We start from the raw sequence: 16,599 nt of genomic DNA, 5'->3' as shown, positions 1-16,599 counted from the left end.
GTACAAATATCCTCTATACAATTATTTTGTATTCAAGTATTATCTTTAAAGTTCAACCTTTGGAATAAAAGGTCAGTGAGAAGCCTATATTTTTCATTCTATTCGGGACCTGGGCTTGGAATCAGTTGTGTTCTTCAATATCTGCAGATTTTATTCTGGTTTTATAACTACGACTACTACCATGGCTACCAAAACAGGTGAGGATATTTATTTTTATTTACATTTTTCAATAACAGCACTGAAGGTTTGATCAGACACACTATGACCTATTAATTTAATCATTTGTAATGTATGAACTTCATCTCTCTCTCTCTCTCTCTGTATATAAATATATATATATATATATATATAAATGTGAGAAATTATGCATGTACAACAGCTTTGGCAATTCTTGTATTAAGATTATGTTGTGAAGAAATGAATGAAGAAATATATAAATATATATATTGTGTGTGTGTGTGTGTATACATACACACCCTCACCCACAGTGTGTATATATATTGTGTGTGTGTGTATACATACACACCCTCACACACAGACTAGCCTTGGTGATTTATGTAGCATACGGTTCTCCTTCATAAAATCACCATGGTGATTTTATGAAGGAGAACCGTATATGCCACATTAATAGAGAGAGAGAGAGACTCGAAATGACGAAAATATCATTTATGAGTGTGTTAATCTTTTACCAAATCTGACAGTGATTAATGATATTTTTTTCAAATATTTGCGGAGGTCGGCTAGTTGAACAGAATGATGTTTCAGCTCTTCAGTTCATTTCCATACTGCGATCCACATAATAATATACAGAATTTGAAATAGTGTAACATCACCTATTTCGGTTAAGAAAACTTGGAGTGTGATGTCATTGCCCAGCGTTTTGTGGTTGAAATATATCTCCTCCAAATTTCACATTGTAGCCGCACATATTAGTTTGCTAGAGATTTTTACTGGCACTATGATCTAGGCACTTGACGAGCTCAACTATTATGTGATATGCCAACGGCAGTCTGCACTTGAAAGGAAGAAGAAAAGGAACTTCAATTTCTGTTGATTATTTAAAGGTTTATAGGCCTACCCATTTCAATTTCAATCACATCATTTCACCTATCCGACAGTTTATTGTGAAAAAGAAAAGCGTCCGTTGGCGAAAAAAAAAAATAAAATGAAAAAAAAAAACTAAAATTAATTCGAGCATTGCGATGTTACAAGTTTAGGTGCAATAAATGCAGGGAGCTATACAGGGGGGGGGGGGGGGGCACGGGGGCAACCACTCCTCTGATCTTTCAAGTAGTGAAAATGTAAAAAGAGGGGGGGGAGACAAAAATAGAGAAAAGAAAGAGTGGCATAAAAATGCCTCGCATCATCAAAATACACACTGTGCCACCACTAAGTAAAATAATGTATCATTTTATTTATCAGAAAATAATCATATACCAGTCTTCCCAACAGACAGCATTCTTACAACATATTAGTTTAGCCACCTGCATACAGATTGGGGCCATGAACACCAAACAAAAAAGAAAATGACACGAGCAAGAGAAAATAGAAGAAAGGGAAAGGAAAGGGGTGAAATATGATATTTTCAATGTGTCAAAATTAGATTTTCGTATCAAACAGGTCAAATTCTTGGCTGGCTTGAATCGCTCGCACGCAGCTTTTCATAATAAATTTTGCCCCATGCGTCATGTCTGGCCCCCTCTAAATGTGTTGATCATTACTCATGCTACTGCATTTAGCATACTCGATAATCTTTTCTATACAACTTAACACGGAAAATCACCTTGGACAATATACTCATTCATTTTGAAAAATAAAAATAAAAGACGTTCGAAACCTGATATGGTGTGGTTTTCTTTACAGATCAATTATTTTCGTTAAAGTGGCAACAATAGGCTTTTAATTTTCAGGTTATAAACGGAGATTGATTTTGTATTTTCATGTTTTAAATTATCTGACTATAAATGCCTTGAAATCTACCATCGAGAGAATATACAGGTATAGCACGAAATCATAACCTACCCCATGCATACTTGCCTTGGAAAAATTGCTGAATCATAATTGTGTTATGAACAGTATATACCCACCGATCCGCATAAATCAATATTGACCACAGCCATTAGAATTTCCAACCAATATAATACTCTAAACGTGACAGAATATGGTTTCCAGTAGATTTCTAAATTATTTCTAAGGTCTTAATGTCAACAAAATACATAGATGGCACACAGGTTTTTCTTTGTCAATCACACAATTTCATCAGGTATTGCAAACCCTGATATATCTATTACGCTCTGTATCAATCTTCATGATGCAGCACCAGTCTCAATAGCAATGCATGCACACGGCATGATTTTTCTTCTTTTGTTTTCCTTACCGATAAGCAACATTCTGAGCAGTGTGATTATATATAGACCCACTTTAATCAATAATTCACTAATCATTTTAATTACATTCATACCGCAAAAAATTGTTACCAAGTAGTTAAACAAAAACTTTCCTCTTAAAAACGTTTTAGTTTCTCTATACAAATAAAATCACAGGCTGAATTATTGATGTATTAATGATACATGAAGAAACTCGAAAGCGGAGGAGCAAAGCGACCGAGTAGGTATATGTCATTGGAGCGCTTTTGCATAAAAAAAGAGTGATATCAAAGGATTTTTTTGCACACTTTTGGTGGAGTTTGTAAAAAATTTCAGTAAAATGCACTCTTAAAATGTTGGGCAACATACTGTCCACACAACAATTGGTTAAAACTACCCAGCATTGGATACAAGTTTTAACCAATTGTTGTGTGAACAGTATGTTGCCCAACATTTTAAAGAATGTGTAGATTTTCAAAATATCTGGCCGGGGCAACTGGCAACGTCCTGCCCCGCCCCCCCCCCCCCCCCCCCCACTGCGTATACGGCCATGCTAGTGTGTATGACTTTATTTATATGAAACTATCATTGGAAGAAAATAAATGTTTACTTGAATTGAATTGATATATATTTTTTTCTTTTCGATTAATTTTATCAGGACCACGCGTGGCAATCATCACCGGATGTTCCTCTGGCATCGGCCTCTCCGCGGCTGTGACACTGGCAAAGGACCCCGCTAAGGGCTACATCGTCTACGCTACCATGAGGAACGTGGCCAAGAAAGACAACCTGGAGAAGGCTGCAGGGGCGACCCTCAACAAGACCCTCTTCATCATCCCACTTGATGTGACCAAACAAGATTCCATCGACAATGCAGTCAAAGTGGTGTTCGATAAGCACAAGCGTATCGATATCCTTGGTTAGTGTGGTTTATTTATCTACCCTCATTTGCCCGATGATATTGTCCCATTTACACCAATTGTTTTTTCGGTATAAACATTTTTCTTTTTGTAGCGTTTTGAAACGTTGGTAGCAATATTATTTAGTATAACAGAAAGCATGTTAGAGCTATTGATGTACCTGATAAAATGAAAACTATATTCTTTGCTTAACATAAGTTGTGTTAAGTGTATGATTCATTGCGTCAATGAGGCAATTATGGGTTAATATTCCTTTCCATGACGTATTTGTATAATAATGTGTACAATCCAAATTGATTTTTTTTTTAAATCTATTCATTAAAAAAGATCACTGAAACGCTCAATAATATCTTGTAGTAGTAGGCCTACACTGGCAACTTGCAAATGTTAAGCTTGATCATCTACCATGCCATCTGTCTATTGTGCACATCCATTTGATGAAAGCACATGTCTGCAATGATTATTAAACTGGAGCTGAAATTATTTCAAACGCTTTTCTTAAGATGTTCCATATTGAGAAAAAAATCTCACTTGAATCTCATCCGCAAACTATTATGCCTGTGTTTTCAAGAGGAGGAGTTGGATCTCTTCTTTTTAGAATATATACACGTGCCTCCCCAAAAGAAACTTAGTGTCTATTGATTTATATCGAGAGGAAACAACTTACTATAGACTGTAGATCGCTAACATTAATATCCACATCCTTCCAAACTCTCATATTCAATTATTCAATACTTTATATTTTATTTATCACAACTTTCTCTCACTTTCACCGTGTTATTGTATGTACCTTTATTTTTGTATCTTGCATACAGCGAATGTGGAAATGAACTTGATTGAATTTTATGAATTTATGAACTCAATGAACTGTGTATGTATGTGAGTGTGTATGTATGTGTGTATGTACGGGTGTATGGGTGTGTGTATGTATGTAAGGGTGTGTGTATGTATGCGTGTATGTATTTATTTATTTATTCATCTATTCATTTAATTGTTTATTCATATATTTATTTATTTATCTATTTAATACATGTATATTAGATTTATATACATATTTATTTATTATGGTCTACATCATGATAATTGTTTGTTGGCTTATATATTTTAACTAGTTTTGTATTTTCTTTTGGTATTGATGATCGCGTCCTTACGTGCACGGTACGTGAGGGTTGACTTGGGGATTTGATTTGATTTGATTTATTTATTTCTGTTTCACAATTGTACATAATATGATAAACATAACATAACAAGGTCGAAAATACTACAAGACAAAATATAATATATATAACATAATCATAGATTTAAGGAACACAATTCAGTAAATAAAGATATCTCAAATGACATTTGTATTTAAAAGTAAAACGGAGGGACTTGCCGAAAAAAAGCAAAGCTTGTACAAGAGACAAGCCCCTTTCTTAGTTACATTACAAAATTACAACAAATAAATATTGGGTCTTAATAATAATTTTGTTTAAAAATAAATACAAACAATTTTTGTGCACTTGACAAAAACGTAACTGATGGATCGTGTGAGAAAAAAATTACGTTTTACAATATTATAAGATAGGGGGTGAGGGGGGAGACAGGAGGGACAGAGGAGTGCAGTACACAAGTAGAAAGAAAGAAGAAGGCGGGCAGCAGGAGCAGGTACTTTGGCTAATTGCAATTTTAAGAAGAAAATAATTAAACGAATAATATACATGACTATGTATATATCATGAGCGCATATAGTACGCATATACACAAAAGTCGAGTATAATTAAATTAGTTATTCAGCTTGACCTGTTTGCGACGAGTATTGCAGAATTAACATTTTTTTCAGTTTGCGTTTAAAAATATTTACATTGGGGGATTCTTTGAAATCTTGAGGCAGAGAGTTCCAGTAGGCAGGCCCAGAGAAGACAAATGAATTCTTTGCAAATAAAGTTCTTGTTAAAGGGAGATGATAATATTGTCGTTGCCTTGTTGGGTAGCAGTGTACGGATGTATTTTTACGGAACATATTAGAGAAAATGGCGGGAAGGTCGTCCTTGCTTAATTTGAACATAAATTGACTTAGTTCGAAAAGATATATGTCACTTACTTTAAGAATGTTATTTTCAAAAAATAAGATATCAGTATGTGATCTAAAGTGTGTTTGAAAAATTATTCTTAGAGCTTTTTTCTGGAGAAGTAATATTCTATTTAGTTGTGTTTGTATTGCACATCCCCAGGCAATAATTCCATAATTAATATATGGTAGAATAAGGGTGTAATATAATGTTAACAAAGTGCGGGAAGGGAGAAAATGTTTGAGTTTATTAATAATTCCAATGTTTCTAGAAATTGTTTTACATATACTATCGATATGAGGCTTCCAGGATAATTTGTCGTCAATAAGGACACCCAAGAATCTGGCAGTGGAAACATTATTAAGAACGAAATTATCAAAGAAAATACTGTCAGGTAGAGTATTGATTTTATTACTGAAAAGCATGTAGTTTGTCTTCTGGTGATTAAGCGAAAGTTTGTTGGCCTTGATCCAATCTGTAACATTTGTTAGTTCAAAATTTACGATTCTAACGAGTTGGTTAATATCATCATGGGAAAAGAAAATATTGGAGTCGTCAGCAAAAAGTATAAATGAAAGTAAATTTGATGTATTTTTAATATCATTGATGTAAGTAATAAAAAGAAGTGGGCCTAGTAGGCTACCCTGTGGGACACCGCAAGTAATTGGAAGAGTAGTCGAATTGCTATTATTTACTGATACAAATTGGGTCCTAACTCCTGAACCACTCCAAGGCCTTCCCTCTAACTCCATAATGACAAGGAGAATTTCATGATTTATAGTGTCGAAGGCCTTGGAGAAGTCCAGGAAAATACCGACAGTATGACAACTATTATCGATGGAAGTGGTGACTTTATTAATAAATGACAGAATTGCATGGGAAGTACTATGGTTTTTACGGAATCCAAATTGGAAGTTTGAAAAAATGTTGTGTAATTTGAAAAAATCACTTGTTCTAATATGGACAAGTTTTTCTAGAATTTTAGATAGTGAAGTTAGTAAGGATATTGGACGATAGTTGGAAACGAGTTGGCTATCACCTTTTTTTAACAGTGGGATGACTTTGGAGATTTTCATTTTATTAGGGACCCGTCCAGAGCTAAGAGAGATATTAAAGATATGTACCAATGGATCAACGATGGCTGTAATGATTTTTTTTAGAAGAAAGTTGGGTATACCGTCATACCCCGGGCTTTTCTTATTCTGTAAATTGCTAACAATATTAATGATTTCCATCGAATTAGTAGGATTAAAAAACATGGAATTGGGGTTAGGGTCATCAAGGAAATCGGAAAAGGATTTGTTAGTTCGAGGTATATTTTTAGCCAAGTTGTTGCCAACATTTGAAAAATATGAATTGAACTCTCCTGTGATTATATTAGTGTCGTCTGTGATAGTATTGTTTGATTTTATTTTTGTGATTGTAGAGCTTTTTTTCTTTTTGTTCAGTACATTATTAATAATCTTCCAAGTATTTTTCATGATAGGAGCAATCCAGGACTGACAAGGGGGGGGGGGCGGACCACTTCAAAAAAAAGTATAGGTCACCATCCCCTCACTGAGAACAACATATGCATAGAAATGACAGCGGTAAAAAAAAGAGAAGGTTATCGTCATGGAGATATCACAAATGCCACTTTCGCATGACTTTTAATGAAAAGTACAATGAAGAGAAAAGACAACAAAACAAAACCAACGGCCATGGAAGGAGGGGTTAATGCCCAGGTGACCCCTGGATCTGCGCCTTGGTAGATAATAAAGAGTATCCGGGGAGTGGGGAAAGATTCAAATTTGGTAAAGCAAGATCTTGTTAGCTCACAAAAAAGAAAAAAAAATGTCCCGATCTCGTGGAAATCAATTTTATCGTAGGCCTATTCTAAGTCACTTTCTATCACACAATTTGTGCTTCCCAGCATGGCCCTGGGAAGCGGGGGTGCTGGGCGGTGCTGGGGGTGGTGCGTGTATCATTTTCCATAGACAGCACATCCCAGGATTTCTGGCAGGTGTGTGAAATGTGAGAAATGTATGTAAATAAAAAGACAAAAAGATTGTGTTGAACCCCCCCCCCCTTTTTTTTTTGCTTGTCAATTTTTGTGTGGAACGAAAACGACCTTCATTTTGTAGTGAAATTTTTTTTTTTGCTTGTCATTACCTTCAGCACCCCACCAAAAAAAATCGTTCCCAGGGCCCTGCTTCCCAGCTGACATCCCTAACTTTGTATGGTTTAGTCTTAGGTTGATTTACTAGGAATCTTATTAAACTACGGATGGGATTTTTAATATATCTTCCTTGATAAGGGTGATTACATTAACTGCGAGGAATATTTGATATGATTATGACTAGAAGCGCGATGAACAAGGCACTTTGTTTGCTTTCAACAAACAAACCACATGCAACTACTACACAAAAGAGAGTTCATAATAAGTATAGCCTATCTGTATACATATTTATTTTGTAATCGTTATAGGTTAAGAGGGATAAATTATTGAAAAGGATCGCCGCACCCCACCCTCTTTAGATTGTGTCTGTATTATGATATGACCATATTATATCGCCGACGTCTCTCTGAAACATAATTTTATATATAGTCACATACGTCACCAATGTATCTCCGAAACATATATAGTCACATACGTCATCGATGTATCTCCGAAACATAATGTGGTCACATATATCACCGACGTCTCTCAAAAACATAATGAAGTCGTATATGCTCCAAGCCAATCGACCAATGGTGTCATTGAAAATAAGGTAGGCCTAATATTTTGGGATGAGTGTGATCCAGAGCGTTTCATCAACATTTTTCACGTCTGTAATCTGAGGAGCACAGGTGTTTGATGTTGCTATGGTAACTGTCGAATATTATGAAACAGACTTCAGTGGAGAGCACATCCAACAATTGTAATTATGATCCCCTAAATAAAGACAGTTAATTGGTGTGATTAGAGAGTTTTCGCATTTACTACAGAGCCGCTCTCGACAACGCACTGGCCAATTCCTTTGAAAATGCAAGTCAAATCACAATGAAGAGCTGAGAGACTTTTGTCGAAAGTTGGTGGACCGGGGCAGGAGCGTCGTCTCTTGACTCTGGACAACGACATATTTGCAATTGTTCGTCCGGTGCAAATCTTCGGATATGATCTACTGTCCCGGTCCACCTACTTTCGACAAAAGCCTCTCAGCTCTCCATTGTGATTTGATTTCCATTTTCAAAGGAATTGGTGCGTTGTAGAGCGGCTCCTTAGTAAATGAGAAAAACTCTGTACTGCCTCTAGCTGCGACAATAACTTGTCATCATAAATTATGGTGCAGTCACATCGACCAAAATGACTCCAAAGCGACCAATGTTAAGCCATCATAAACAGGGGCGGATCCAGCTTTTTATTAAGGGGGGGGGGGGGTTGGGGTGGTATGCGAGGGAGCGTAGCGACCGAGTCCAAGCGAGCGGAGCGAGCGAGGGGGGAGGGTGTGGGAGGGGGGTGTCCCCCCTCCCACAGTAGGGAAAATTTTTGAAAATCTGTGTGTGAAAATGGCGTTACAAGTTTAAAAAAAAAGATAAGATTTAAAAAAATGGTCCCCGGATTTTTTTTTGGGGGGGGGTTGCAACCCCCCAACCCCCCCTCTAGATCCGCTTCTGATAAATATCCGAAAGGTTTATTGATCTGGAGTCGATTTTTCTCCGTGTGACCGAGACATCATCCCATCGTTTTCTCATTTATTTCCACCCACAGTCAATAACGCGGGGCATGGCTCATCGGGTTATGTTGAACTTGTCAGCGAGCAACAGATGCGTCAGTTGTTCGATACCAACTTCTTTGGCCCAGTGAATCTGATGAAAGCGGTTCTTCCTATAATGAAGAAACAACGTTCAGGTCGCATCATGAACGTCAGTAGTGTAGCTGGTATAACAGGTAACTAACTATGGAGCGTTGTGGCCCTTCTGACTTTGAAACAGAGGGTTGTTGGGTTCGAATCCCAGCCATGGTGTAATTTCCTTCAGCAAGAAATTTATCCACGTTTTGCTGCACTCAACCCAGGTGAGGTGAATGGGTACCCGGTAGGAAGAAATCTCTTGAATGCTTGATCGCCTAGGCAGCCCAGCTAAAGCTGGGGTAATAATAATAGCAGGGCCCGCTGGGAGAACAGTTTTCAGAACTGAAGTGGATACCTTGGGTATACCTATATTATTATTGTTGTCTACTTAAATCTATAAATTGAATATTATTAGGTTCCATGACATTTGCTCCGGCGGCAATTGCTCCGATGGAAAATCTGCACGTAAATGCCAAACATAAAACCTTACCTCCCAAACTAAATAAACCCTAGCTATTATCTTTACATTATTCTGAAACAAAAAACTCTATTACAATCCTAGCTGTAAGTGTAACCGTATGTCCTCTGAGATTTTAAGACAGTAGGGTTAAAATAGGATTATTAATATTTTGATGTATCAAAGTTTTATTCCGTTATCCTTTAATCAAAATCATTTGTTTCCACTGTACACCGTAATATCAGATTTGTATGTGGCATACTTTATAAGTAGCATTAGTTCACTGCATCTCTGTAAAATAAGAATTCTCAATGGACTAAGATATGATGAAAACTCAGTATTCATATTTGGAACATGAAATATTTCAAATTATTTGAACATGGAAAATAATGCAACAATTTGATTTCGCTTTTTAATTACCATAGCATGGCCTTTTGGAGAGATCTACGCAGCCTCAAAATACGCTCTAGAAGGTTTCACCGAGTCACTTTCTATTGGCTACCGAGCATTTGGTATTTGGTAAGTTGGTAGAAATGAATTATTGTAATCATTTTCTTTGCGTGTGTGTTGAGCAATTAACGTACTTCAGCTTTCAAAAACTACAACCAAGTACATACATATAGCTTCAAGTTTCTCTTAAGTGCTGGTGTCCACATATACTTTGAATATAATTATGATCGTACATCGTCAATTTTGAAAACTTATTTTCTCATCTGACAATCAATCAACATTGCTTAACAAATTGTCCTTCTCTTTTGAAGGTATCATATTTGTAAAGTTTACCTTGGATGTAAGCCAATAAATATCTCCATGTTTTGATATATTTGAAAAGCTACCACTCATTTAAATTTGGCTTTTCTCTTCTTTTCCATCGGAATATACGTATATAAATATCATGCCATATCTGGGGGTAGAACAGAATGATGTTCTAGATGTAAAACATCAGAATGATAGATTTGACACAAAAGTAGTCAGTATGATACTGAGCCACTACATATAAAATCAGCATATATAACAGGAGAAAAAATGAACCCCCTATAACGAACCTATAGAGGAAAGAGGCACAGTGTGACACGGTGTGAAGAAAGAGTCACCATGACAATGTTCTCATTAAATTGAAAGAACTCAGTGTGTCACAGTGTAAAGATTGTCACTTTGTGAAATATACCAATTAACACAGTCACTATGTTAAGGTGGGGGAATATGTAGAGTAGGCCCTACACCAAACTGATCAAAACCGTGTACACCACACCAAACTACACTCCACACAATGCACACCAAACTGGATCCACACCAAACCACATAAAAAGTACTCAAATTGGGCCTATGGAATGGATCAGAACACACCAAACTAAACTGATCAAGTACACCACACTAATTTAAACTACACCAATCTGATCAAACCACCCCATACACCAATGGGATTAAACCACACCACAAAACACCAAACTGATCAAACCATGCACGATCCACACCATTCCAAGCTGGATACATTAAACGACATAAAACTACACAACTTAGACCTATATGGATCAGACCACCCCAAACTACACCGATTCCAACCACACCACACTAAACTGGATCAAACCACACCATAAGAATAAAAAAGACTCCACAAAATTAAGTCACAACGAACCTATCATACACTGCTGCACTGCAGACAATACGTCAATCCAAATCTCACAAAGCCACATTCCACAAAATAGAAACCACGGCAAACTTAAATTAAGCAAAACAGAACACAGAACCCTTATACCTGACTTACTGTCAAGGGGCGATGTGTTCCTTCGCTTTCTTATACGGGTGATCCCTTTCCATTCAGTTTTACCCTGGGTTAGGTCATCAGCATCCGTTAGGGTGAGTCTCTCCATCTGAAATTCCTGATTTTGTCCAGTAATATGATGCGAAGTCATCTCATTTCGAAGACTGCAAGTCTGTCTATCGCTTTCCACACTGAGGGTCCATGTTTCTGCCCCGGGTTTCTGCACCGTATAGTGTATTGGGAAGGTTGAGGGATTTGTATATCCCGATCTGCAGTGACCTTGGGATGTCTTGGTTGAACCAGATCATCCAGATGGTACTTCTTATAGCCTCCCGAATGCCCAGGCGGCTAAGGATATGCGTTGTTTTACATCATCCTCCACCATGTCCAAAGAGGGAATACACTTCAGGGGCCGCGGAAACGGGGGGAAGGGGGGCTGCGGCCGCGGCTTCAGCCCCCGCACTTGACCATCTGATAAGGATTTTTTGCATTTACAGCCCCCCCCCCCCGCCCCCACTTTCCAAACCGTTTCGCGGTTCCTGCACTTTCAAGGAAAACAAAGGAATTGACTTTGTCAATGCTAATATCATTTTATGTTCACTTCGGGGTTCACTTTGGTCTTCAGTTATGATTCGGTGCTTTGAGGCATTAATCGTCATTCCCCATTTTCGGCAGGCCTTCTCCAGGGTATCTGTCGAGAGTAGGAGTTCTCCGAAGACAATTCTAAAAGCGTGGTATCGTCAGCGTATCTTCTGATGTTATCAATATTCATGTTGCCCATCTTTATTCCACTTTCTAGATTCAATGTCCTCCATCACAAACTCAAGAAACGGGTTAAAGAGGCTTGGAGACAGGAGGCAGCCTTGTCTCACGCCGACGAGAACATCAACCAATGTGATATCTTCCCGTTACCATGACATTTTATGACGTTTTATATCTAGATGCAATCTAACAGGTCAAATAGAAGTTCAGGACCAACATAATTATGTCCATGAAAGAAACATATAATACACTCTTTTTCTTTTTCGCAATGGAAATCTTCAGCATTTTTAGAACCACACCAATTGATCTCAGGCACTTCCAAAGGGCTTCGATCTAATTAGTGTCAAATGCTGCCTTAAACTCAACAAAGTTCTGTGGACAGCAAACGTCTTTCTTTCAGTCGTGCCTCGTGAGCTGCAAAAACCGCATTGTTCTTCTCAAAGATGATCATCGATGGTTACCTAAATTGAAGAACCATTCTAATAAAAACTTTCCCATGCCAGAGTGGTCACTCTGTATTTAGCTAGATTTAGTAATTTTAGTTTTCTTCTTTCTTGTGCACAGGAAGAACCCTAGCTAGCTGCTCAAGACTTGAGGAGTGTTACATTCAGATCATGCAACATTAACGATTTTTTTTGGTAGAAATTCTTTTATTTTGAAACTAGTTCAGCAGCTATCTTAATAGTAGTTTAATGGCACTATTGTGAATGGTCTACTTTGAGTGTTTGCTGGCGGTGGATCAGGTATGTCTTGTACAGCATCTTCCTCCGGTGGAAATTGGGTGTTCAGATGGGATTTAAAATGCTTCTCCCAACAGTCCCTTCAAGGGTGTTGTTCTTAGTTAACCATCTTTATTTTCTTTTAGCTAGCTGTAGGCCTACTTACTTACTTCCTTTCCCTAGCAAGCTTCTTCACTGTTTTGATGAGATCATGTGAGTCGTTCTTCCTCTGAGCAGTTTCCATTTCTTTGACTTGCGTGTCAAGAATTTTCTCCTCCCACTGTTTTACATCATACTTTACTTTCTTGTTTATTGTTTTGTAAGTTTCCTTATGCGGGAGTTATCAACACCACGACACAACATTTTCAAATGTTTCTTCTCTGATGGGTGTTTTTTTGCAGGGTGAATAGTATCCAACCAGGTCCAGTGAGAACTGATTTCATTGCTAATATGGGATCAGCTAATAATCAACCAGAGTTCCTCAAGCTCGCAGAAGAAAAGAACATAGATAAGGAGTCCAGAGAAATTTGCCAGAAGGTCATCCAACTCCTTGTTGCCAATCCAAACTTTGAGAAAGAGAATCAGACGCCCGAAGAAATTGCCAATGTCATAAAAGGTTTGAAAATAACAAAATTGTATTTAGGGCCGGAGAGGGGATCAGGAGGGAAAGGGATGCAAGGAAAGAACCGGGGATAGAATGAGATTCATTTTGCAATTTCTAAGATCAAAGTGCTTATAAGCTTTGGCGAAAGTGTGTATGACAAACACTGGGGCGAACATCGTCCCGTAATTGTTTTTTATTCTATTTTTTAGGGGGCTGTATTGGCATTTAGAAATGTTAAATAATATCGGTGTTTCATATACTTTTCAATTATAAAACAGTACACCATTGATATTATCTAGATTTATTTTAATTAACATTCATATTTGTATTTTCTCATGCAATATTGCTTATGTAATAATTTCCCGGTTCTGTTTTCCCCTGTAAATCTAGAGTCTTTGGAGTCCAAGAAACCGCACCTGCGGAACCCCACCAGCCAACTCCGTTATGATTACGCCAAGAAATACTTCGTGGATCCCTACGGAGACGAATTCTGTGAAACTATCGTACCTCATATCATCCCCGACTCACTCAAGAAGTAACTTTTTCAAGAAATATATATATGTTTTCTTATATATTTAAATCCAGTCGCACAATCGAACCCGCGGGAAGTTGCCATTGATTTATTTCGATTTAAAAAATCAATAAATTGTATTTATTACAAGTGAATGCTATAGTATACTTCATTAAATAAATATATATACCTTTAAAGGAGAATGCAGAATATATTGTAATATGTGGGTAATTCATTTCAAATTAAATTGGAGGCGGTGTAACAAAGGGAAAGAGGGAGCAGGTGCTTCTTATTCTCGCCTCGTGTTTGATTTTTTAATGCCCCTTTTTATTTCTCAAACAATAGTATGCCTATATATTAACACCCATGATTTCTGCTGATAAGTGAATCTTATCTTTTAATGCTAGGTACACTAATGATATTTAAAAAAATCACGCCTCTTTATAATAATAATAATAAATACTTCTTGTATAGCGCATATCACAATATGAATATTACGTCTCTATGCGCTTCCAAAGGACTTTACACGACACAAGTATCCCCCTTCGCCTCATCCCTTCCCATAATCACTTATCAGACTTGCCCCATATCTTATTCAATTTAATAAAGCACATTTTATATGGGCATAGTTGGTATATTTAGGCACCACTAAAAAGAGAACATTTCAAGGTTTCGAGGCCAGATTTGCTAGACTTTATCATCAGGATACCATTTTCCTATTAATATTAGGATTTTGGTTGCAGGCTGACCCCTCCTCTTCTTTTAATATTTAACTTATTTGCGATCTATGAAACACAAAGTAATATCTTTAATCATGCAAAAACATAAATTGAATACCAAAACGAATGTAGCTCCACTTGTTGTTTCTATAAATATGTGTATTAGTGTACTTTTGCTTGAACCTTTACCACATGTTATAACTCGAATTTTCCTTTTAGCATGTGAGGAAAATGAAAAAAAAAACTGAAAAGTTATAAAATGTGATTTGAAGTAATGTATTTCAACAAAATAAAATTTAGCTTTAAGGTAGACATTACTTGATGTAATAATGTCCTGTAGCAGCTCATACAGGAAGCTATACTGGGATGTGATACCTGATGTAGTACTGAATTACATTGAATTGTTATTTTATAAAATAAAATTGAATTGTAAATTTTATAAAATAAAATTGAATTGTAAATTTTATCACATAAAATTGAATTGTAAATTTTATCACATAAAATTGAATTGTAAATTACTCAAATTGTAACAAAAAATAAAACTGGAAAAAAAATCATTTATTTCAATGTTTGCTGAATTATATCTCTATGCATTAATGGTCAATGAATGGTCTTTTACTTAGAATTCTGAATATTTGTAACACTTTTGAGGACCCATAAATCAGGTGTGCATCCAGCATCAGATCCTACAAAGCATGTTCATGGGCCCAATTGTCTGGGGACAATAGTGTCTCTATTATGCTTGTGCATGGGCCCATACATTTCTTCATCACAGTTGATGTTGGATAAGTTCAGGTAAAAGGTGAAAATAACATAGAATGATAGCAATAATAATAAAAATTATTGGCTCTCCATATTCCAAAGATTTAGGCCATGGTTTTATCAAACATTGGCGGTTTTTCATATATACAAAGATTCAAATGAAACTAAAATCAAAATTAATTTCCCAAGAGCTGTATATAATGCATCACCATTGTTTAGATCATTCTAAGGGGAGCCATACACATACTCATCAATGAGATCAATGAGTTTTGAAAATAACTATTACACTCAGTAACAAAGATCACCACACTGTTTTTATACGACACCAATTAATTCATTTTATTTACAGTAATTCATAGGAGGAAAAGATATATTCCTTTGCAAACATAATCATACAAATATAAATCTATTATTTTCTGTTTGATGTATAAAATCAATGACATACCACATCAATGCACACGCTGCATTTCACTACAAAATGTACATGGACTTGTGAAACTTATATTAGGCAGCGACAGAAACCAAAGAATTTATATATTTTCAAGCAAGCATTTATAAAATCAAACATGAAATGTCAGGAGAAATTTGAATAAAATGTTGAAATGAGAAACTTGGTTCTTGTATTATTTTTCCATCATCTCATCCTTGCTTTCCTATTTTGTTTTTGCTGGGAAGTGAGGTGCATGTGACTACTCGCCCCATACTATGTTGGTTATATATATAGTTGGTCTGAAAGCAGCGGGTCTAATCTACTTCTCAGATTGTGTAATACCAAATGGACTAACCTGACTGGTCTGTCAATTTGGTCTAATACCCACTTGGACTAACCATGTCTTGGTCTAATACCCACTTGGATTAACCATGACTTGGTCTAATACCCACTTGGATTAACCATGACTTGGTCTAATACCCATTTGGACTAATCATGACTTGGTCTAATACCCACTTGGAATAACCATGACTTGGTCTAATACCCACTTGGACTAACCATGATTTGGTCTAATACTCACTTGGACTAACCATGATTTGGTCTAATACCAACTTGGACTAACCATGACTTGGTCTAATACCCACTTGGACTAACCATGACTTGGTCTAATACCCACTTGGACTAACCATGACTTGGTCTAATACCCACTTGGACTAAATGTCAT

At 36.6% G+C, this 16,599-nt stretch overlaps 1 protein-coding gene across 1 annotated transcript; it reads left to right on the top strand.

Moving 5' to 3' along the window:
- LOC129261892 (retinol dehydrogenase 8-like) lies at nt 1-16,040 on the top strand. The gene is made up of 6 exons (XM_064099695.1): nt 1-197; nt 3,025-3,285; nt 9,068-9,247; nt 10,032-10,125; nt 13,251-13,465; nt 13,844-16,040. Exons 1-6 carry the CDS (start codon nt 182-184, stop codon nt 13,990-13,992), a joined length of 915 nt encoding a protein of 304 aa, XP_063955765.1. The 5' UTR covers nt 1-181; the 3' UTR covers nt 13,993-16,040.
- Nucleotides 16,041-16,599: the final 559 nt, after the last annotated feature.

This window comes from Lytechinus pictus, chromosome 5 (genome assembly GCF_037042905.1).
Source record: "Lytechinus pictus isolate F3 Inbred chromosome 5, Lp3.0, whole genome shotgun sequence".
Taxonomy (NCBI): domain Eukaryota; kingdom Metazoa; phylum Echinodermata; class Echinoidea; order Temnopleuroida; family Toxopneustidae; genus Lytechinus; species Lytechinus pictus.
The sequence above is the reverse complement of the archived record's forward strand: the minus strand, read 5'-3'. Positions and strand labels throughout refer to the sequence as shown.

What these genes read in the sequence shown, in the direction of transcription:
- LOC129261892 (XM_064099695.1), top strand. An exon ending in TAGTGTAGCTGGTATAACAG is followed by an intron (nt 9,248 to 10,031) that starts GTAACTAACTAT and finishes TAATTACCATAG; the next exon opens with CATGGCCTTTTGGAGAGATC. An exon ending in AATTGCCAATGTCATAAAAG is followed by an intron (nt 13,466 to 13,843) that starts GTTTGAAAATAA and finishes CTGTAAATCTAG; the next exon opens with AGTCTTTGGAGTCCAAGAAA.